The sequence below is a fragment of the Oncorhynchus masou genome, chromosome 9 (assembly GCF_036934945.1).
Source record: "Oncorhynchus masou masou isolate Uvic2021 chromosome 9, UVic_Omas_1.1, whole genome shotgun sequence".
Taxonomy (NCBI): Eukaryota; Metazoa; Chordata; class Actinopteri; order Salmoniformes; family Salmonidae; genus Oncorhynchus; species Oncorhynchus masou.
This window is the reverse complement of record NC_088220.1, coordinates 43080999-43104250: the sequence shown is the minus strand read 5'-3', so window position 1 is coordinate 43104250 and position 23252 is coordinate 43080999. Positions and strand designations below refer to the sequence as shown.

Here is a 23252-nt window from a genome sequence, read left to right as displayed (position 1 = left end):
CAAAGACTATTTCTGATGAAGTACTTCAAAGTAAAAGTGAAGATGCAACTTTACCTTCATTGACCTCGTCATTTTCTTTGTCCACTTGTGCTTTCAAAACGTAGCGTTTGATGAGTCGCTTCATGATTTGCTGTAACAAGGAAGGAAAATTGTAAGAATGTAGGCCTATACGCTGTTATGTTAAAGTGGGGCTAAACTTCCTGATTTGGTCTTGTTCTTCAGCTTGGTCATTAACAAATGCAGCAGCCATGACTGAAGACAAACGAGAGTTGTCTTGGAGGGGGTGGTTTATTGTGGGTCTCCTGTGTGTGTGTGTTTGCAAGTGGCAAGTGTTCGTACATTCACTCTGCCAAAACAGTACACAGTTACAGTCACTCATCCTTCTAGATAACTTGAAACAGTCTAACCAAGACCCGGTCTCCCAAAAGCATCTTAAGGCTAAGTTCATCGTTAGAACCTTTGTATGAGCATCGTTAAAACTCTGAGCTGTTTCCCAAAACCATCATAATTAACAATGCACTTGAAAATGCATGTAAACGCATGCCTCGGACAACTTGTAGAACAGCTAAGTGCTTGGTTAGATTGTTTTCCCCCTCCCGCATCACTGTATACACAGAAGATCTCCGCTAAACATCTGTGACTGCCGATGACTTCAAAACAAAGTTGTCGATGTCTATGCAATTGATAAACAAGCGGAGTATAAAAATATTATTTAAATGAAAACCAAGATGACTGCATTAAAATAAAGGCTTAAGGCTTATATCAATCATATTGACATACATTTCATGTTCAATAAATTGAGTTCTATTTTGCTACTTTTAGGCTACTGTTTGTAATTCTTCTCAATATAGTTAATGATGTACAGTATAGCCTAACATGCGTGCAATGATGTACCAAATCAGTGATTTAGTGCATTTTAATTGGGTAAGCATTACAATAATCAGAATCAATATTTGCAGCCGTAGGTGGTAATATCTCTCTAGGAGCTGATAATCAGTATTGTGTATTGTGAAATAATGTTAAGGAAAGATTTGAATAGAGAAAGCTGACCCGAGAGCAGCAATCCCTTTCTTTCGATCCTATCAGTATAGACATATGCTCCAACGACACAGTTAGTGACCATTCTTTCTGCGTGGTGAAACGCATGTTACATCTTCGGCCGTTGTAGGAAAGATGCATCGCTAACACACTGGTAAGCCTAGGTTCCACCGCTATTGGGAAATCATGCCCAGGTGTCTCGAAGTCGCCTAGGCAAGCTAGTGCTAGCCAACTTCTTTCGCAAATTAGCTTAACCTGGCTGGTGTGCGAACATGGCGAAGTTGGTTTGACATTGGATAACCTCTCTATGGGTTGGTTAGGAACCGTCAATAAATTACACAAAGTAAATTGGACAATATTTTAATGTTGCACATCTTTTAGTTGTCTCAAATGCTTTCAATATTTGTATATGAATTTCTAATATTCATAATTGGCTTGAGGTTTTTAAGTCATTGAAATTTGGAGCTATTGACATTTTTTAAATATTCGTCCCATATACATTGAGGTCATTTACTGATTGTCCCTAACTAGCCCCATTGGGATATTGAATGTCAAACAAAATTGACCATGTGCATTATGATCAGGTACCGTGCAGCTGTGCTCCTAATTGATGATATCCCGCGTGGCTCAGTCGGTAGAGTGTGGCGCTTGAAATGCCAGGATTGTGAGCTCGATTCCCACAGGGGACCAGTATGAAAATGTAAGCACTCACTTCTGTAAGTCTCTCTGGATAAGAGCGTCAGCTAAAATGTAAATGATTACTTGGCTGCTGTGGCCAGGGTTGAAATCAACCCAAGGAAAACTGTCATGGTACCCTTCATCGTGACATACCTATCATCTCCCAAATCTCAGATTATGACCAGACTGGTTTTATGATCAAAATGATCCTATTTATACTTTGTAGTCATTTTTGACACAAGAATAAATGTTTCTGACTCATATTGATGCCACATAGGCCATTTTCAAAATGAGAAGTTGTTTTTTTATGGGCAGTCAGTCTTTAAATGTGACATTTTGCTAAACATTATATTTAGACTGACGGAGAGGTCAGCTTACCTGATAGCAAGTGGGTTGGTTCAGAATGCTGTGGGACTCTGCAATGCGTAGGTTGGACTGGGTGAAGAGATTGAGCTGCAAAAACAGACAGGCACAAACAAAAGTACATTTGGATATTTTATCTGGATACTCAATTAACCATTATAAAAATATAGACAAATTATCAATGAGAGTCTTAACCAGAGGTTGGAACCGGATCAGAACCAAAAAATAACTAAATCTTTCAAGGAACAGAAATGGGACCTGGAACGAAAGTGATCCATGATGTTCTGGAACAGAACGTTATTTAAAAATCATGGGAGCTGGTTAATATCATTCTTTTACATTCCAGGCATTTATTTTCTAGTCCCACAACAAAACGCAACAAAGCCCTACTCTGTCACTCAGAAATGTATTCCAGTGTCTGCAGGCAAGCTGAAAATCTTTTCCTGTGAGTGTGCATGTTTAAGTTACCTGCGATCCTCCCCCATCCTAAACATAGACTCCTTTACTGACATTCCAAGCTTGATTCAGAAGATAGGGAGAGACATTTGTAATTGGCTAGAGAAGAATGGATCTACATTTTCAATGCTAGTTAATGATACTATAGGCCTAGTTATCACGTTTCACGTTGGATTTATTAACAGCAAAATGTAAGATGTGTTTTTAATTCTGGTGCCGCTCTGCAATCACGAGCATGTTAGCTGCCTTTCAACCAGGACAACGGAATGGAACCCAGCCGGCGACCCAAAAAAACGACTTCGTAAAAGAGGGAAACGAGGCGGTCTTCTGGTCAGACTACGTAGACGGGCACATCGTGCCCCATTTCCTAGCATTCTTCTCGCCAATGTCCAGTCTCTTGACAACAAGGTTGATGAAATCCGAGCAAGGGTAGCATTCCAGAGGGACATCAGAGACTAACGTTCTTTGCTTCACGGAAACATGGCTCACTGGAGAGACGCTCTCGGTGGCGGTGCAGCCAGCGGGTTTCTCCACACATCGCGCCGACAGAAACAAACACCTTTCTGGTAAAAAGAGGGGCGGGGGCGTATGCCTTATGGCTAAAGAGACGTGGTGTGATCACAGAAACATACAGGAACTCAAATCCTTCTGTTCACCTGATTTAGAATTCCTCACAATCAAATGTAGACCGCATTATCTACCAAGAGAATTCTCTTCGATTATAATCACAGCCGTATATATTCCCCCCCAAGCAGACACATCGATGGCTCTAAACAAACTTTATTTGACTCTTTGCAAACTGGAATCCATACATCCTGAGGCTGCATTCATTGTAGCTGGGGATTTTAACAAGGCTAATCTGAAAACAAGACTCCCTAAAATGTATCAGCATATCGATTGCGCCACCAGGGCTGGCAAAACCTTGGATCACTGTTATTCTAACTTCCGCAACGCATATAAGGCCCTGCCCCGCCCCCCTTTCGGAAAAGCTGACCACGACTCCATTTTGCTGATCCTGCCTACAGACAGAAACTGAAACAAGAAGCTCCCACGCTGAGATCTGTCCAACGCTGGTCCGACCAAGCTGATTCCACACTCCAAGACTGCTTCCATCACGTGGACTGGGACATGTTTCGTATTGCGTCAGGCAACAACATTGACGAATACGCTGATTCGGTGTGCTAGTTCATTAGAACGTGCGTTGAAGATGTCGTTCCCATAGCAACGATTAAAACATTCCCTAACCAGAAACCGTGGATTGATGGCAGCATTCGCGTGAAACTGAAAGCGCGAACCACTGCTTTTAATCAGGGCAAGGTGACTGGTAATATGACCGAATACAAACAGTGCAGCTATTCCCTCCGTAAGGCTATCAAACAAGCTAAGCGTCAGTATAGAGACAAAGTAGAATCTCAATTCAACGGCTCAGACACAATAGGTATGTGGCAGGGTCTACAGTCAATCACGGACTATAAGAAGAAACCCAGCTCAGTCACGGACCAGGATGTCTTGCTCCCAGGCAGACTAAATAACATTTTTGCCCGCGTTGAGGACAACACAGTGCCACTGACACGGCCTGCAACGGAAACATGCGGTCTCTCCTTCACTGCAGCCGAGGTGAGTAAAACATTTAAACGTGTTAACCCTCGCAAGGCTGCAGGCCCAGATGGCATCCCCAGCCGCGCCCTCAGAGCATGCGCAGACCAGCTGGCTGGTGTGTTTACGGACATATTCAATCAATCCCTATACCAGTCTGCTGTTCCCACATGCTTCAAGAGGGCCACCATTGTTCCTGTTCCCAAGAAAGCTAAGGTAACTGAGCTAAACGACTACCGCCCCGTAGCACTCACTTCCGTCGTCATGAAGTGCTTTGAGAGACTAGTCAAGGACCATATCACCTCCACCCTACCTGACACCCTAGACCCACTCCAATTTGCTTTCCGCCCAAATAGGTCCACAGACGACGCAATCTCAACCACACTGCACACTGCCCTAACCCATCTGGACAAGAGGAATACCTATGTGAGAATGCTGTTCATCGACTACAGCTCGGCATTTAACACCATAGTACCCTCCAAGCTCGTCATCAAGCTCGAGACCCTGGGTCTCAACCCCGCCCTGTGCAACTGGGTACTGGACTTCCTGACGGGCCGCCCCAGGTGGTGAGGGTAGGCAACAACATCTCCACCCCGCTGATCCTCAACACTGGGGCCCCACAAGGGTGCGTTCTGAGCCCTCTCCTGTACTCCCTGTTCACCCACGACTGTGCGGCAACGCATGCCTCCAACTCAATCATCAAGTTTGCGGACGACACAACAGTGGTAGGCTTGATTACCAACAAGGGAGGAGGTGAGGGCCCTCGGAGTGTGGTGTCAGGACAATAACCTCACACTCAACGTCAACAAAACTAAGGAGATGATTGTGGACTTCAGGAAACAGCAGAGGGAACACCCCCCTATCCACATCGATGGAACAGTAGTGGAGAGGGTAGTAAGTTTTAAGTTCCTCGGCATACACATCACAGACAAACTGAATTGGTCCACTCACACAGACAGCATCGTGAAGAAGGCGCAGCAGCACTTCTTCAACCTCAGGAGGCTGAAGAAATTTGGCTTGTCACCAAAAGCACTCACAAACTTCTACAGATGCACAATCGAGAGCATCCTGGCGGGCTGTATCACCGCCTGGTACGGCAACTGCTCCGCCCACAACCATAAGGCTCTCCAGAGGGTAGTGAGGTCTGCACAACGTATCACCGGGGGCAAACTACCTGCCCTCCAGGACACCTACACCACCCGATGTTACAGGAAGGCCATAAAGATCATCAAGGACAACACCCACCCGAGCCACTGCCTGTTCACCCCGCTATCATCCAGAAGGCGAGGTCAGTACAGGTGCATCAAAGCTGGGACCGAGAGACTGAAAAACAGCTTCTATCTCAAGGCCATCAGACTGTTAAACAGCAACCACTAACATTGAGTGGCTGCTGCCAACACACTGACTCAACTCCAGCCACTTCAATAATGGGAATTGATGGGAAAGGATGTAAAATATATCACTAGCCACTTTAAACAATGCTACCTAATATAATGTTTACATACCCTACATTATTCATCTCATATGTATACGTATATACTGTACTCTATCATCTACTGCATCCTTATGTAATACATGCATCACTAGCCACTTTAACTATGCCACTTTGTTTACATAGTCATCTCATATGTATATACTGTACTCGATAGCATCTACTGTATCTTGCCTATGCTGCTCTGCACCATCACTCATTCATATCTTTATGTACATATTCTTTATCCCCTTACACTGTGTGTAAGAAATTAGTTTTGGAATTGTTAGTTAGATTACTTGTTGGTTATTACTGCATTGTCGGAACTGGAAGCACAAGCATTTTGCTACACTCTCATTAACATCTGCTAACCATGTGTATGTGACAAATACAATTTGATTTGATTTTAACAGAAGCGGTTTCAACCCATTTTGTTTCTAGCCCCCCCCAATTATTTTTATATTATAAATAAATTGCGTGTGTCTGACCATAAAGCACTGGAATTCAATGTACCCCAAACATCATAACACACTATAGACCCCTTTCTGTGTTTACAAACATTGCCTCATGAGCACGATGTTGGTGGCAGAACACGGGGGAGTTCTTATAGCACGCCAGCAAAAAAAAGCCTCTATTTACATGTTGCTTCCATGTGCATTTCACACTACTTTTGGATTATAATTGGATTTTAAGGCTTGTATGAATGTCCTGCTTAATATAATGTTTGTGTCATCATCGCAAGTCAACTGCATTATACTTAAAAAAAACACTTCCAACTTCAACTAGATAAAATGGCTCTTTGGCTAGCTTTTGCTACAGCCTACTGTATGTCAATTAGCGTTCGCATTCTAGCTGACAACTGCAGCATCCAAAATAGCTATTTTGCAAAGGTCACAACCAAATATAATCTTAGCGACTGTTCAAGCCAGAATCAAAACATCACTGTAAGCGTATGAGATCCCCAAAAAGTTATAAGAGCGTAAATCTAGACTATGTTGAATGGCCGCAGATGGCGATTGGCTTTCCTACTGCAGCCAAGAGTCGCACGCATCGTCAGTGTGTCGTGTAATGGAAAGGGGTCTATGTTACTATGCAGGTTTCTGTTAAAGACAATATTTAGACCAACTGCAACGAGTCTTCCTTGTGGCTTGCCTATTGAGATAAGAATGCCGCAACATTTCCTTTCCACTTGTCAGATTGCCATGTGAAATATGCCTCAGAGAAGAAATCAATGTGGTCAAATGTAGTTAATGTAAAGGGAAAACGAGAGAGAAAGAGAGAGAGGGACACAGAGAGAGACAGTAAGGGTGTGTTCGTAAATTCAATCTGGAGTGCCAGAGTGAGCTCAGGGCTTTAGTCCGTTTGGTTTTCCCACTTGGAGCAGAGCAGAGGAGTAGGTTTGATTTGAGCGCTCTGACCTCACAATGGCAGTCAAGCACCCAAGCTAACTGGCTAATGTTGGCTAGCATGCTAGCTACTTCCAGACATAAATAAGAGAACACCTCAATCTGACAATTTTACTCCCCCTAGTAGAGCTGTTTAGGCTGTTTTCATGTTATATAGAGGGTTGATGACTGTAACTGTGCTGATGGCAACTGTCACACCCTGGTCTATATTTATTATGTTATCTTCATTTATTGGGTGTGACATGGGTTTATTTGTAGTGTGTTTCGTCTTGGGGTTGTGTGGGTGTATAGATTAGTCTATGGCTGCCTGAGGCGGTTCTCAATCAGAGTCAGGTGATTATCGTTGTCTCTGATTGGGAACCATATTTAGGTAGCCTGGGTTTCACTGTGTGTTTGTGGGTGATTGTTCCTGTCTCTGTGTTTGTTGCACCAGTTAGGGCTGTTTCGGTTTTTGACGTTTGTTGTTTTGTATTGTTCGTGTTCTTCATCATTAAAGATGTATCGAACGAACCACGTTGCATTTTGGTCCGATCCTTGTTCCACCTCTTCGTCAGAGGAGGAGTTGGAAGAAACCCGTTACAGAATCACCCACCACAAACGGACCAAGCAACGTGTCAACAGGCAGGAGCCACAGGAGAAGCAACAAAGGCAGCAACAGTGATCACAGGACTTCTGGACTTGGGAGGAGATATTGGACGGAAAAGGACCCTGGGCACAGCCTGGAGAATATCGCCGTCCCAAGGAAGAACTGGAGGCGGAAAAGCGGAGAGGCGCTGGTATGAAGAGGCAGTGCGGCGGCGCGGTTGGAAGCCCGAGAGTCAGCCCCAATAATTTATTGGGGGGTGGCTAACAGGGAGTATGGCTACGCCAGGTAGGAGACCTGCGCAAACTCCCTGTGCTTACCGGGGGGCTGTCTCCAGTGCGGGTGCATAGCCCGGTGCGTTCTATTCCAGCTCCGCGTATCGGCCGGGCTAGATTGAGCGTCGAGCCAAATGCCATGAAGCCGGCTCTACGCATCTGTTCCCCAGTGCGTCTCTTTGGGCCAGCTTACATGGCACCAGCCTTACGCTCGGTGTCCCCGGTTCGCCTACATAGCACAGTGCGGGCTATTCCACCTTGCCGCACTGGCAGAGCAACCGGGAGTATTCAACCAGGTAAGGTTGGGCAGGCTCGGTGCTCAAGATCTCCAGTGCGCCTGCACGGTCCGGTCTACCCAGCTCCCCGCACCAGGCTTCCTGTGCGTATCCTCGGCCCAGTACCACCAGTGCCAGCACCACGCATCAGACCTACTGTGCGCCTCGCCTCTCCAGCGCTGCCGGAGCCTTCCTCTCCTGTGCTGCTGGAGCCTCCCGCCTGTTTAGCGCTGCCAGAGCCTTCCGCCTCTACAGCGTTGCCGGAGTCTCCTGCCCGTTTAGCGCAGCCAGAGCCGCCAGTCTGCATGGAGCAGCCAGAGCTGCCAGTCTGCATGGAGCAGCCAGAGCTGCCAGTCTGCATGGAGCAGCCAGAGCTGTCAGTCTGCATGGAGCAGCCAGAGCTGTCAGCCTGCTTGGAGCAGCCAGAGCTGTCAGTCTGCATGGAGCTGCCAGAGCTGTCAGTCTGCATGGAGCTGCCAGTCTGCATGGAGCTGCCAGACTGCAAGGAGCTGCCAGTCTGCAAGGAGCTGCCAGTCTGCAAGGAGCTGCCAGTCTGCAAGGAGCTGCCAGAGCTGTTAGTCTGCATGGAGCAGCCAGAGCTGTCAGTCTGCAAGAAGCCGCCAGAGCTGTCAATCTGCATGGAGCAGCCAGAGCCGCCAGTCAGCATGGAGCAGCCAGAGCCGCCAGTCAGCATGAAGCAGCCAGAGCTGCCAGTCAGCGTGGAGCAGCCAGAGCCTTCAGTCTGCCAGGATCTGCCAGTCAGCCAGACTCTTCCAGATCTGCCAGTCAGCCAGACTTTTCCAGATCTGCCAGTCAGCCAGACTCTTCCAGATCTGCTAGTCAATCAGACTCTTCCAGATCTGCTAGTCAACCAGACTCTTCCAGATCTGCTAGTCAACCAGACTCTTCCAGATCTGCTAGTCAACCAGACTCTTCCAGATCTGCTAGTCAACCAGACTCTTCCAGTTCTGCTAGTCAACCAGACTCTTCCAGTTCTGCTAGTCAACCAGACTCTTCCAGTTCTGCTAGTCAACCAGACTCTTCCAGATCCGCCAGTCAGCCAGGATCTGCCAGAACTGCCAGCCAGCCAGGATCTGCCGAATTCAACAACCTGGCTGGGCTTCCTCTCAGTGCTGGGCTTCCTCTGTCCTGAGCTGCCCCTGTCCCGAGCTGCCCCTCTGTCCCGAGCTGCCCCTCTGTCCCGAGCTGCCCCTCTGTCCCGAGCTGCCCCTCAGTCCAGTGGGTTTCTGGGTGAGGACTACTAGGCCATGGTCGGCAACAATTTAATGATGCTTTTATTCCAATGTTTACTGACACTGGCCATAGTCAACCGGTGTTGAGTGTTGGTAAATTAATCAATTATTCTGCGCTCTGGCACACTAAGACCAGAGTGCTCTGAAATTTGAGTAGATAGCCAGAGCGAATTTACCAACGCACCCTCAGAGACAGAGAGAGGGGGTGACAGAGAGAAAGAATATATGCCATGGGGGCCTACTGATTCAAGTTTTAAATAAATTATGTCCTCAAAGGGATCAAAGTAGAGAGAGACATCAAACTACATTGGTTCAAATCTGTCTTAAATGGGAATTTCTAGAGAACAGTCATCTCCATACATATCCAATTGAAGTCGGAAGTTTACATACTCATTTTTCAACCACTCCACAAATTTATTGTTAACAAACTATAGTTTTGGCAAGTCGGTTAGGACATCTACTTTGTGCATGACAAAAGTAATTTTTCCAACAATTGTTTACAGACAGATTATTTCACTGTATCACAATTCCAGTGGGTCAGAATCTTACATACACTAAGTTGACTGTGCCTTTAAACAGTTTTTAAAATTCCAGAAAATTATTTCATGGCTTTAGAAGCTTCTGATAGGCTAATTGACATAATTTGAGTCAATTGGAGGTGTACCTGTGGATTCAAGGCCTACCTTCAAACTCAGTGCATCTTGGCTTGACATTATGGGAAAATCAAAAGAAGTCAGCCAAGACCTCAGAAAACAATGGTCAAAGTAGATTAATTAAAAAAACAAAAACAATGAAAAGCTGAAGTGTCTTCAGTCAATAAGTATTCAACCCCTTTGTTATGGCAAGCCTAAATAAGTTCAGGAGTAAATATGTACTTAACAAGTCACATAATAAGTTGCATGGACTCCCTCTGTGTGCAATAATAGCGTTTAACATGATTTTTTAATGACTAACTCATCTCTGTACCCAACACATGCAATTCTCTGTAAGGTCCCCCAGTCGAGCAGTGAATTTCAAACACAGATTCAACCACAAAGACCAGGGAGGTTTTCCAATGTCTTGCAAAGAAGGGCATCTATTGCTAGAAAAAAAATATATAAAAAAAGACATTGAATATCTCTTTGAGCATGGTTATTAATTACACTTTGGATGGTGTAATACACCCAGTCACAACAAAGACACAGGCGTTCTTCCTATAACTCAGATGCCGGAGAGGAAGGAAACGGCTCAGGGATTTCAACCCGAGGCCAATGGTGACGTTAAAACAGTTCGAGTTTAATATATCAACAGCACTGTACTTACTCCACAATACTAACCTAAATGACAGAGTGAAAAGAAGGAAGCCTGTACAGAATACAAATATTGAAAAACATGCATCCTGCTTGCACCAAGATACTAAAGTAATACTGCAATTAACTTTTTGTCCTGAATACAAAGTGTTATGTTTGAGGCAAATCCAATACAACACATTACTGAGTACTGTACCACTCTCCATATTATCAAGCATAGTGGTGGTTGCATCATGTTATGGGTATGCTTGTAATCATTAAGGATGAGTGGGTTTTTCAGGACAGAAAAAGAAACGGAATGGAGCTAAGCACAAGGAAAATCTTACAGGAAAACTGGTTCAGTCTGCTTTCCACCAGACACTGGGAGATGAATTCACCTTTCATCAGGACAATAACTTAAGGCCACATCTACACGAGGCCAGATTTACACTGGAGTTGCTTAACAAGAAGACAGTGAATGTTCCTAAGTGGCCGAGTTACAGTTTTAACTTAAATCTGCTTGGAAATCTGTAGCAAGACCTGAAAATGGTTGTCCAGCAATGATCAACAACCAATTTGACAGAGATAAAAGAATTTAGAAAAGAATAATAGGAAAATGTTGCACAAGAGACTTTCCCAGAAAGACTCACAGCTGTAATCGCTGCCAAAAGTTCTTCAACAAAACATTAACTCAGGGGTGTGAAAACTTGTGTCAATGAGATATTTTTTGTTTAATTTTCAATAAATGTACTAACATGTCTATAAACATGTTTTCACTTTGTCATTATGGTTTGTTGCGTGAAGATGTTTGAGCATATAAAAATATTGAATCCATTTAGAATTCAGCCTGTAACAACAAATATGGAATAAATCAAGGGGTATGAATACTTTCTGAAGGCACTGTACATACACACACACACATCCATCCATCCATGCATCCATCCATACCCTGGACTTTGAACTGTCCAACCCCAGCTCTAGATCCTTCTTCACACTCCTTTGTCGGCAATGCAGCATGCCGACTATCCACCTGATGTGGTGGTAGAAGGACTTGGGAGTGGGAACGATGCTGAAGGGAGGAGGCAGTGTCTTGCCGTTGTCAAAGTATGACAGCCATAGCTTGGAGCGTGCAAACTTCCACTCCACGTCCGCATCGTCCTGAGAGATAAGCAAAGTTATTTCTCTCTCTGAGCAAACACCCCCTTAAGAGATTAACTTAGTGACGCTAGCTAATGTTACAAACACACATTATCAAAAACCTATTTGAACTGATGAGAACCTGTTCATTTCCTTTGCTGTAGGCATGATCTATGAGATAACAATAGTTTGTGACTTTTAGATAACAGCATTTGCCTAATACTGCCATCTAAAGTCATACACTAAATGTTGTCTCTGATAGGAAATTACAGCAGAGGCCTCATGTCACCTATTTTTGCTTGTTTAGTGGATTAGCAGAGGAAATTTCCACAACACATAACATGGATCATCTAAAAATGATTGATTAAAACAATAATACACAAGGGGGCGTGATTCATTGTTGCTTTAGTACAGCTGTGCTGTGGTCATATGAGGCAAGAATGAAACAGTGAAAGATATTCCCATTACACATAACAAGGATCATCGTGAAATGACTGATTTAAGAAATATTCATTGCTGACCTGATGTTCACAATCAGAGACATCAGAGCATAACTGCCTAGCATATGCTGTGCAACAGAATAATATATATATATATATATACACAGTTGAAGTCGGAAGTTTACATACACCTTAGCCAGATAAACTAAGTTTTTCACAATACCTGACATTTAATCCCAGTAAAAATTCCCTGTCTTCGGTCAGTTAGGATCACCACTTTATTTTAAGAATGTGAAATGTCAGAATAATAGTAGAGAGAATGATTTATTTCAGCTTTTATTTCTTCCTCACATTCCCAGTGGGTCAGAAGTTTACATACACTCAATTCGTATTTGTAACATTGCCTTTAAATTGAAACGTTGGGTCAAACGTTTCGGGTAGCCTTCCACAAGCTCGCCACAATAAGTTGGGTGCATTTTGTCCCATTCCTCCTGACAGAGCTGGTGTAACTAAGTCAGGTTTGTAGGCCTCCATGCCCGCACATGCTTTTTCAGTTCTGCCCACAAAATTTCTATAGGGTTAAGGTCAGGGCTTTGTGATGGCCACTCCAATACCTTGACTTTGTTGTCCTTAAGGCATTTTGCCATACCTGGATGTATGCTAGGGGTCATTGTCCATTTGGAAGACACATTTGCGACCAAGCTTTAACTTCCTGACTGATGTCCTTCATGATACCATCTATTTTGTGAAGTGCACCAGTACCTCCTGCAGCAAAGCACAGCCACAACATGATGCTGCCACCCCCGTGCTTTACGGTTGGGATGGTGTTCTTCGGCTTGCCTCCCTCTTTTTCCTCCAAACATAACGATGGTCATTAAAAACAGTCCTATTTTTGTTTCATCAGACCAGAGGATATTTCTCCAAAAAGTACGATCTTTGTCCCCTTGTGCTGTTGCAAACCATAGTCTGGCTTTTTTTAATGGAGGTTTTTGAGCAGTGGCCTCTTCCTTGCTGAGCAGCCTTTCAGGTTATGTCGATATAGGACTCGTTTTACTGTGGATATAGATACCTTTGTACCTGTTTCCTCCAGCATCTTCACAAGGTCCTTTGCTGTTGTTCTGGGATTGATTTGAACTTTTCGCAACAAAGTACATTCATCTCTAGGAGACGGAACACTTCTCATTCCTGAGTGGTATGATCGCTGCGTGGTCCCATGGTGTTTATACTTGAGCACTCGTTTGTACAGATTAACGAGGTACCTTCCGGCATTTGGAAATTGCTCCCAAGGATGAACCAGACTTGTGGAGGTCTACAATTTATTGGCTGATTTCTTTTGATTTTCCCATAATGTCAAGCAAAGAGGCACTGAGTTTGAAGATAGGCCTTGATATACATCCACAGGTACACCACCAATTGACTCAAATTATGTCAATTAGCCTATCAGAATCTTCTAAAGCCATGACATCGTTTTCTGGAATTTTCCAAGTTGTTTAAAGGCACAGTCAACTTAGTGTATGTAAACTTCTGACCCACTGGAATTGTGATACAGTGAATTATAAGGGAAATAATCTGTCTGTAAACAATTGTTGGAAAAATTACTTGTTTCATGAAAAGTGCATGACACTAACCAACTTGCCAAAACTATAGTTTGGTAACAAGAAATTTGTAGAGTGGTTGAAAAATATATGTGAACTTCGACTTCAACTGTATATACACTAGCGTTCAAAAGTTTGGGGTCACTTAGAAATGTCCTTGGTTTTGAAAGAAAAGCACATTTTTGTTCATTAAAATAACATCAAATTGTTCAGAAATACTGTGTAGACATTGTTAATGTCGTAAATGACTATTGTAGCTGGAAACGTTTGATTTTTAATGGAATATCTACATAGGCGTACAGACACCCATTATCAGCAACCATGTCTGTGTTCCAATGGCACGTTGTGTTAGCTAGTTTGCGCTGTTCTGTGAAGGGAGTAGTACACAGCGTTGTACGGATATGTCTCGCATGGAATAGTCATCATTTCTCAGAACAAGAATAGACTGATGAGTTTCAGAAGAAAGTTATTTGTTTTTGGCCATTTTGAACCTGTAATCGAACCCACAAATGCTGATGCTCCAGATACTCAACTAGTCTAAAGGTCAGTTTTATTGCTTCTTTATTCAGAGGAACAGTTTTCAACTGTGCTAACATAATTGCAAAAGGGTTTTGTAATGATCAATTAGCCTTTTAAAATGATAAACTTGGATTAGCTAACACAACCCTGCCTTTGGAACACAGGAGTGATGGTTGCTGATAATGGGCCTCTGTACGCCAATGTAGATATTCCATAAAAAAATCTGTAGCTTCCATTCATTTACAGCATTAATTTCATTAATTTGTTTGGCAATTGCTTGCTTCAGTTCCGCGGGTACAGAAATGTCTCAGATTCCAGATACATCTTCGATCTGACTTACACAGTCGTCCAGCAGGGGAAAGTTTGCGAAGTTATTGTTCTCTGTCATATCCATAACGGTAGCTTTTTTTGAAAAGCCTTCAGGTTTTCCTCTGCTTCGATGATGATGACTCCACCGCCCTGCATCTTTTGATTGAGAGCTGCGAAGATATCAGCCATGTACGCTAAAATGAGAATGAACTCAGAATTTTTGAAGCAATCAGCACGACAATGCTGGTTCTCTTGCAAAAACAGGGCTAATTCCAAACGCACGGCAAAAACACGATTCAGCACCTGTCCCCGGGATAACCACTGAACGTTAGAATGGTACAGAAGTACCTCGAATTCAGAGCCCATTTCTTTACACAGCTCACTGAAGATGCGGTGCCTCAGAGCACTAGTTCGCACATAGTTCACGCATTCCACTACAATTTTTAATACTTCTGCCAGTTTTGGAGGCAAGGTTTTTGTTGCCAACGCATGCCTGTGCAGAATACAATGCGTAACAATGATGTGTGGTGCATCGGCTTTCACTAGCGCACCAAAACCAGACTTTATTCCCATTGACTGGAGTTCCGTCCGAACAAACTGCAGAAACCATATCCCACAAAAGATTGTTGTCTTTGAAGAAGGCATCCACAAGTTTCTTCACATTGGCTGCCTTAGTTGTTGTAAGAGGCATCCAAAATAAAAAATCTTCCTTTATCATGTCGTCTTATTACACTCGACGGAACGACTTGATTAGTGTAGTGTCAACATCGCAGCCACTACCAGCTAGCCTACAAAGTCAACAACGCAGCCACTCCCAGCTAGCCTACTCCAGCAGTACTGTAGCATTTCAATCATTTTAGTCAATAAGATTCTTGCTACGTAAGCTTAACTTTCTGAACATTCGAGACGTGTAGTCCACTTGTCATTCCAATCTCCTTTGCTTTAGCGTAGCCTCTTCTGTAGCCTGTCAACTATGTGTCTATCTATCCCTGTTCTCTCCTCTCTGCACAGACCATACAAACGCTCCACACCGCGTGGCCGCGGCCACCCTAATCTGGTGGTCCCAGCGCGCACGACCCACGTGGAGTTCCAGGTCTCCGGTAGCCTCTGGAACTGCCGATCTGCGGCCAACAAGGCAGAGTTCATCTCAGCCTATGCCTCCCTCCAGTCCCTCGACTTCTTGGCACTGACGGAAACATGGATCACCACAGATAACACTGCTACTCCTACTGCTCTCTCTTCGTCCGCCCACGTGTTCTCGCACACCCCGAGAGCTTCTGGTCAGCGGGGTGGTGGCACCGGGATCCTCATCTCTCCCAAGTGGTCATTCTCTCTCTCCCCTTACCCATCTGTCTATCGCCTCCTTTGAATTCCATGCTGTCACAGTTACCAGCCCTTTCAAGCTTAACATCCTTATCATTTATCGCCCTCCAGGTTCCCTCGGAGAGTTCATCAATGAGCTTGATGCCTTGATAAGCTCCTTTCCTGAGGACGGCTCACCTCTCACAGTCCTGGGCGACTTTAACCTCCCCACGTCTACCTTTGACTCATTCCTCTCTGCCTCCTTCTTTCCACTCCTCTCCTCGTTTGACCTCACCCTCTCACCTTCCCCCCCTAATCACAAGGCAGGCAATACGCTCGACCTCATCTTTACTAGATGCTGTTCTTCCACTAACCTCATTGCAACTCCCCTCCAAGTCTCCGACCACTACCTTGTATCCTTTTCCCTCTCGCTCTCATCCAACACTTCCCACACTGCCCCTACTCGGATGGTATCGCGCCGTCCCAACCTTCGCTCTCTCTCCCCCGCTACTCTCTCCTCTTCCATCCTATCATCTCTTCCCTCTGGTCATACCTTCTCCAACCTATCTCCTGATTCTGCCTCCTCAACCCTCCTCTCTTCCCTTTCTGCATCCTTTGACTCTCTATGTCCCCTATCCTCCAGGCCGGCTCGGTCCTCCCCTCCCGCTCCGTGGCTCGACGACTCATTGCGAGCTCACAGAACAGAGCTCCGGGCAGCCGAGCGGAAATGGAGGAAAACTCGCCTCCCTGCGGACCTGGCATCCTTTCACTCCCTCCTCTCTACATTTTCCTCCTCTGTCTCTGCTGCTAAAGCCACTTTCTACCACTCTAAATTCCAAGCATCTGCCTCTAACCCTAGGAAGCTCTTTGCCACCTTCTCCTCCCTCCTGAATCCTCCTCCCCCTCCCCCCTCCTCCCTCTCTGCAGATGACTTCGTCAACCATTTTGAAAAGAAGGTCGACGACATCCGATCCTCGTTTGCTAAGTCAAACGACACCGCTGGTTCTGCTCACACTGCCCTACCCTGTGCTCTGACCTCTTTCTCCCCTCTCTCCAGATGAAATCTCGCTTCTTGTGACGGCCGGCCGCCCAACAACCTGCCCGCTTGACCCTATCCCCTCCTCTCTTCTCCAGACCATTTCCGGAGACCTTCTCCCTTACCTCACCTCGCTCATCAACTCATCCCTGACCGCTGGCTACGTCCCTTCCGTCTTCAAGAGAGCGAGAGTTGCACCCCTTCTGAAAAAACCTACACTCGATCCCTCCGATGTCAACAACTACAGACCAGTATCCCTTCTTTCTTTTCTCTCCAAAACTCTTGAACGTGCCGTCCTTGGCCAGCTCTCCCGCTATCTCTCTCAGAATGACCTTCTTGATCCAAATCAGTCAGGTTTCAAGACTAGTCATTCAACTGAGACTGCTCTTCTCTGTATCACGGAGGCCTATCTAGACCTATCGGCTGCCTTCGATACTGTGAACCATCAGATCCTCCTCTCCACCCTCTCCGAGTTGGGCATCTCCGGCGCGGCCCACGCTTGGATTGCGTCCTACCTGACAGGTCGCTCCTACCAGGTGGCGTGGCGAGAATCTGTCTCCTCGCCACGCGCTCTCACCACCGGTGTCCCCCAGGGCTCTGTTCTAGGCCCTCTCCTATTCTCGCTATACACCAAGTCACTTGGCTCTGTCATAACCTCACATGGTCTCTCCTATCATTGCTATGCAGACGACACACAATTAATCTTCTCCTTTCCCCCTTCTGATGACCAGGTGGCGAATCGCATCTCTGCATGTCTGGCAGACATATCAGTGTGGATGACGGATCACCACCTCAAGCTGAACCTCGGCAAGACGGAGCTGCTCTTCCTCCCGGGGAAGGACTGCCCGTTCCATGATCTCGCCATCACGGTTGACAACTCCATTGTGTCCTCCTCCCGGAGCGCTAAGAACCTTGGCGTGATCCTGGACAACACCCTGTCGTTCTCAACCAACATCATGGCGGTGGCCCGTTCCTGTAGGTTCATGCTCTACAACATCCGCAGAGTACGACCCTGCCTCACACAGGAAGCGGCGCAGGTCCTAATCCAGGCACTTGTCATCTCCCGCCTGGATTACTGCAACTCGCTGTTGGCTGGGCTCCCTGCCTGTGCCATTAAACCCCTACAACTCATCCAGAACGCCGCAGCCCGTCTGGTGTTCAACCTTCCCAAGTTCTCTCACGTCACCCCGCTCCTCCGCTCTCTCCACTGGCTTCCAGTTGAAGCTCGCATCCGCTACAAGACCATGGTGCTTGCCTACGGAGCTGTGAGGGGAACGGCACCGCAGTACCTCCAGGCTCTGATCAGGCCCTACACCCAAGCAAGGGCACTGCGTTCATCCACCTCTGGCCTGCTCGCCTCCCTACCACTGAGGAAGTACAGTTCCCGCTCAGCCCAGTCAAAACTGTTCGCTGCTCTGGCCCCCCAATGGTGGAACAAACTCCCTCACGACGCCAGGACAGCGGAGTCAATCACCACCTTCCGGAGACACCTGAAACCCCACCTCTTCAAGGAATACCTAGGATAGGATAAGTAATCCTTCTCACCCCCCCTTAATGATTTAGATGCACTATTGTAAAGTGGCTGTTCCACTGGATGTCAGAAGGTGATTTCACCAATTTGTAAGTCGCTCTGGATAAGAGCGTCTGCTAAATGACTTAAATGTAATGTAAATGTCTTTCACATAGCGCATGAATACAGCAAGCTGGCTTAGAAACGTCTGTGGTCTCGTCGAGTTGAAGGCTGAATTTTGCGGGCTTGAAATCAGATCTGCAACTACTTGAGCCAAGATGTCTTTGCTCATGTCCTCTATTCTGTTGCTGATGGTGTCTTTTGAAAGAGGAATTTGGGATAACTTAACTTCAGCCTCTTTTCCCCAGCATGATATTCGCCATCTTCAACACAGCTGGTTTTATGAGTGTTTCACCAATGGTGTGTGGTTTCGTACGATGCTGTGAGGATCAGTTTGTTGATGGGTACAAAGCCGAGAACAGGCAGAGTAGCCTTTTCATCAAATCTGGCTCTCTTCACCTTGAATTCAGCGAGCATTGTGTTCTTGTATTTTCCATCTCCATGCAGCTTAAGGAAGTGTTCTCTTAATTTTGCCGGTGCTAGACTAGAATTGCTCAACTTGGCATTGCAAATCATGCAGTTAGGACGCTGACTCCCATCACGTTCCATTATACATGTGAATCCATATTGTCCATATTTGTCGACCACTTTCTTTTTCTGCTCGACATAATATTTTAATCCCTTCATACGTACTAAGAAAGAAATCACAAGACGTACCATCACGACAGTCACAAGTCGACTACTGAGCGCACCAAATTCCCTGCAGCACAGATAGGCCAAGCGATGAAGCGTGATCACCTGCAGCCAATGATGGCCAAGCGGGGCGTGTCATCATGAATCGTATGAGTCAGATATTTGTCTTGACCTCCGCCGAACCCGAGACTGACTCACCGAACCCAGGTTAAGAACCACTGATCTACACTATTTCTGATAAAAATAGCTTTCCCCTCAAAAACAAGGGCATTTCTAAGTGACCCCAAACTTTTGAACGGTTGTGTGTGTGTGTGTATATATATGTGTGTGTGTGTGTGTGTGAGAAGGAATACTACAAGCTGTTTGTTTGTGGCTATGAAAGTTAACCGTTTGTGTATGATCAGGGGTGTATTCATTCCACCGATTCTGTAAAAAAACAAAATCTTAAACAGAAGCAAACGGAACAAAACGGGAATAAACATACCTGAATTTGTTCAATAGAAACTCAATTGTTTCATTGAACTGAGTGAATGGAATATGAATGACAGTCATACAATATGCTGTAATAGAAATAAGGCCATTAATCTTCCTCCCTCATCATAAACGTCACAGACGGCCACTGATATACAGTACTAGTCAAAAGTTTGGACACCTACTCATTCCAGGTTTTTCTTTATTGTTATATTTTCTACATTGTAAATAATAATGAAGACATAAAAAAAACTATGAAATCATGTAGTAACCAAAAAAGTGTTTAACCTCTTGAAACTCTAGGGGCGCTATATCATTTTCCGATAAAAAGACGTGCCCGTTTTAAGCGCAATATTTTGTCACAAAAAGATGCTCGACTATGCATATAATTGATAGCTTTGGAAAGAAAACACTCTGAGGTTTCCAGAACTGCAAAGATATTCTCTGTGCGTGCCCTAGAACATGAGCTACAGGCAAAACCAAGATGAAACGGCATCCAGGAAATCAGCAGGATTTTTGAGGCTCCGTTTTCCATTGTCTCCTTATATGGCTGTGAATGCGAGATGAATGAGCCTGCTCTTTCTGTCATTTCCCCAAGGTGTCTGCAGCATTGTGACGTATTTGTAACTGAGAGTCTCCTCATTGAAAACATCCGAAGCTCTTCAAAGGTAAATGATTTTATTTATTTGGTTATCTGGTTTTTGTGAAAATGTTGCGTGCTAAATGCTACTCAAAATGCTAAGCTAGCTTAGCATACTCTTACACAAATTAGTGAATAGCTATGGTTCAAAAGCATATTTTGAAAATCTGAGATGACAGTGTTGTTAAGAAAAGGCTAAGCTTGAGAGCAGGCGCATTATTTTCATTTTATTTGCGATTTTCAGAAATCGTTAACGTTACATTATGCTAATGAGCTTGAGGCTATAACTGTATACAGGTTTTTTTCATAGCCAAACGTGAACAAAACGGAGCGATTTGTCCTACACAAATAATATTTTTTGAAAAACTGAACATTTGCTATCTAACTGAGAGTCTCCTCATTGAAAACATGTGAAGTTCTTCAAAGGTAAATGATTTTATTTGAATTATTTTCTTGTTTTTGTGAAAATGTTGCTGGCTGAATTCTAGGCTTATAGCTATGTTAGCAATCAATACTCTTACACAAATGCTTGTTTAGCTATGGTTGAAAAGCATATTTTGAAAATCTGAGATGACAGTGTTGTTAACAAAAGTCTAAGCTTGAGAGCAAATATATTTATTTCATTTCATTTGCGATTTTCATGAATAGTTAACGTTGCATTATGCTAATGAGCTTGAGGCTATAAATAGAATCCCGGATCCGGGATTGCGCGACGCAACAGGTTAACAAATCAAAATATATTTTATATTTGAGACTCTTCAAAGTAGCCACCCTTTGCCTTGATGACAGCTTTGCGCACCCTTGGCATTCTCTCAACCAGCTTCATGAGGTAGTCACCTGGAATGTGTTTCAATTAACAGGTGTGCCTTGTTAAAAGTTAATTTGTGGAATTTCTTTCCTTCTTAATGCGTTTGAGCCAATCAGTTTTGTGACAAGGTAGAGGTGGTATACAGGAAGATAGATGTATTTGGTAAAAGACAAAGTCCATATTATGGCAAAAACAGCTCAAATAAGCAAAGAGAAACAGTCTATCATTACTTTAAGACATGAAGGACAGTCGGTCTCTTCAAGTGCAGTCACAAAAACCATCAAGCGCTATGATGAAACTGTCTCTCATGAGGAACACCACAGGAAAGGAAGACCCAGAGTTTCTGCTGCTGCTGCTTATAAAGTTCATTAGAGTTACCAGCCTCAGAAATTGCAGCCCAAATAAATGCTTCACAGAGTTCAAGTAAAAGACACATGAAGTCCTGCGTGAATCATGGGCAAATTGCTGCAAAGAAACCACTATTAAAGGACACCAATAAGAAGAATAGACTTGTTTGGGCCAAGAAACACGAGAAATGGACATTAGACCAGTGGAAATCTGTCCTTTGATCTGACGAGTCCAAATTAGAGATTTTTTGTTCCAACCTCTGTGTCTTTGTGAGACGCAGAGTAGGTGAATGGATGATCTCTGCACGTGTGCTTCCCACCGTGAAGCATGGAGGAAGAGTTGTGACGGTGTGGAGGTGCTTTTCTGGTGACACTGTCAGTGTTTTTTATTTTATTCAAGGCACACTTAACCAGCATGGGTGAGCTACTTGACCAAGGCGAGTGATGGAGTGCTGCATCAGATGACCTGGCCTTCACAATCACCTGACCTCAACCCAATTGAGATGATTTGGAATGAGTTAGACAAGAAGTGAAGGAAAAGCAGCCAACAAGTGCTCAGTATATGTGGGACTCCTTCAAGACTGTTGGAAAAGAATTCCAGGTGAAGTGGTTCAGGTGAAGGTGGTTGAGAGAATGCCAAGCGTGTGCAAAGCTGTCATCAAGGCAAATGGTGGCTACTTTGAAGAATCTCAAATATAAAATATATTTTGAATATTTAACACATTTTTGGTAACTACATGATCCCATATCTGCTAATTCATATTTGTAAAAAAAATGTAAATATATATATACTGCTCAAAAAAATAAAGGGAACACTTAAACAACACAATGTAACTCCAAGTCAATCACACTTCTGTGAAATCAAACTTTCCACTTAGGAAGCAACACTGATTGACAATAAATTTCACATGCTGTTGTGCAAATGGAATAGACAACGGGTGGAAATTATAGACAATTAGCAAGACACCCCCAATAAAGTAGTTGTTCTGCAGGTGGTGACACAGACCACTTCTCAGTTCCTATGCTTCCTGGCTGATGTTTTGGTCACTTGAATGCTGGCGGTGCTTTCACTCTAGTGGTAGCATGAGACGGAGTCTACAACCCACACAAGTGGCTCAGGTAGTGCAGCTCCTCCAGGATGACACATCAATGCGAGCTGTGGCAAGAAGGTTTGCTGTGTCTGTCAGCGTAGTGTCCAGAGCATGGAGGCGCTACCAGGAGATGTACTGGCATCAGGAGCTACCTGATGCCAGTACATCAGGAGACGTGTAGGAGGCCTTAGGAGGGCAACAACCCAGCAGCAGGACCACTACCTCCGCCTTTGTGCAAGGAGGAGCAGGAGGAGCACTGCCAGAGCCCTGCAAAATGACCTCCAGCAGACCACAAATGTGCATGTGTCTGCTCAAACGGGTCAGAAACACACTCCATGAGGGTGGTATGAGGGCCCAACGTCCACAAGTGGGGGTTGTGCTTACAGCCCAACACCGCGCAGGACGTTTGGCATTTGCCAGAGAACACCAAGATTGGCAAATTTGCCACTGGCGCCCTGTGCACTTCACAGATGAAAGCAGGTTCACACTGAGCACGTGACAGACGTGACAGTCTGGAGACGCGTGGAGAACGTTCTGCTGCCTGCAACATCCTCCAGCATGACCGGTTTGGCGGTGGGTCAGTCATGGTGTGGGGTGGCATTTCTTTGGGGGGTCACACAGCCCTCCATGTG

At 44.8% G+C, this 23252-nt stretch overlaps 1 protein-coding gene across 2 annotated transcripts in view; it reads right to left on the bottom strand.

Moving 5' to 3' along the window:
* The window catches only part of LOC135546013 (short transient receptor potential channel 3-like), an 82032-nt gene that overhangs the window by 3002 nt on the left and 55778 nt on the right, over nucleotides 1-23252 (bottom strand). The window contains exons 9-11 of one of the 2 annotated variants that reach the window (XM_064974068.1): nucleotides 11611-11820; nucleotides 2095-2169; nucleotides 55-130 (exon numbers count right to left, since the gene is read on the bottom strand). In XM_064974068.1, the coding sequence (XP_064830140.1) occupies nucleotides 55-130; nucleotides 2095-2169; nucleotides 11611-11820 (361 nt within the window). The remainder of the gene's footprint in view (nucleotides 1-54; nucleotides 131-2094; nucleotides 2170-11610; nucleotides 11821-23252) is intronic. The other variant, XM_064974069.1, reaches the window with a different exon arrangement.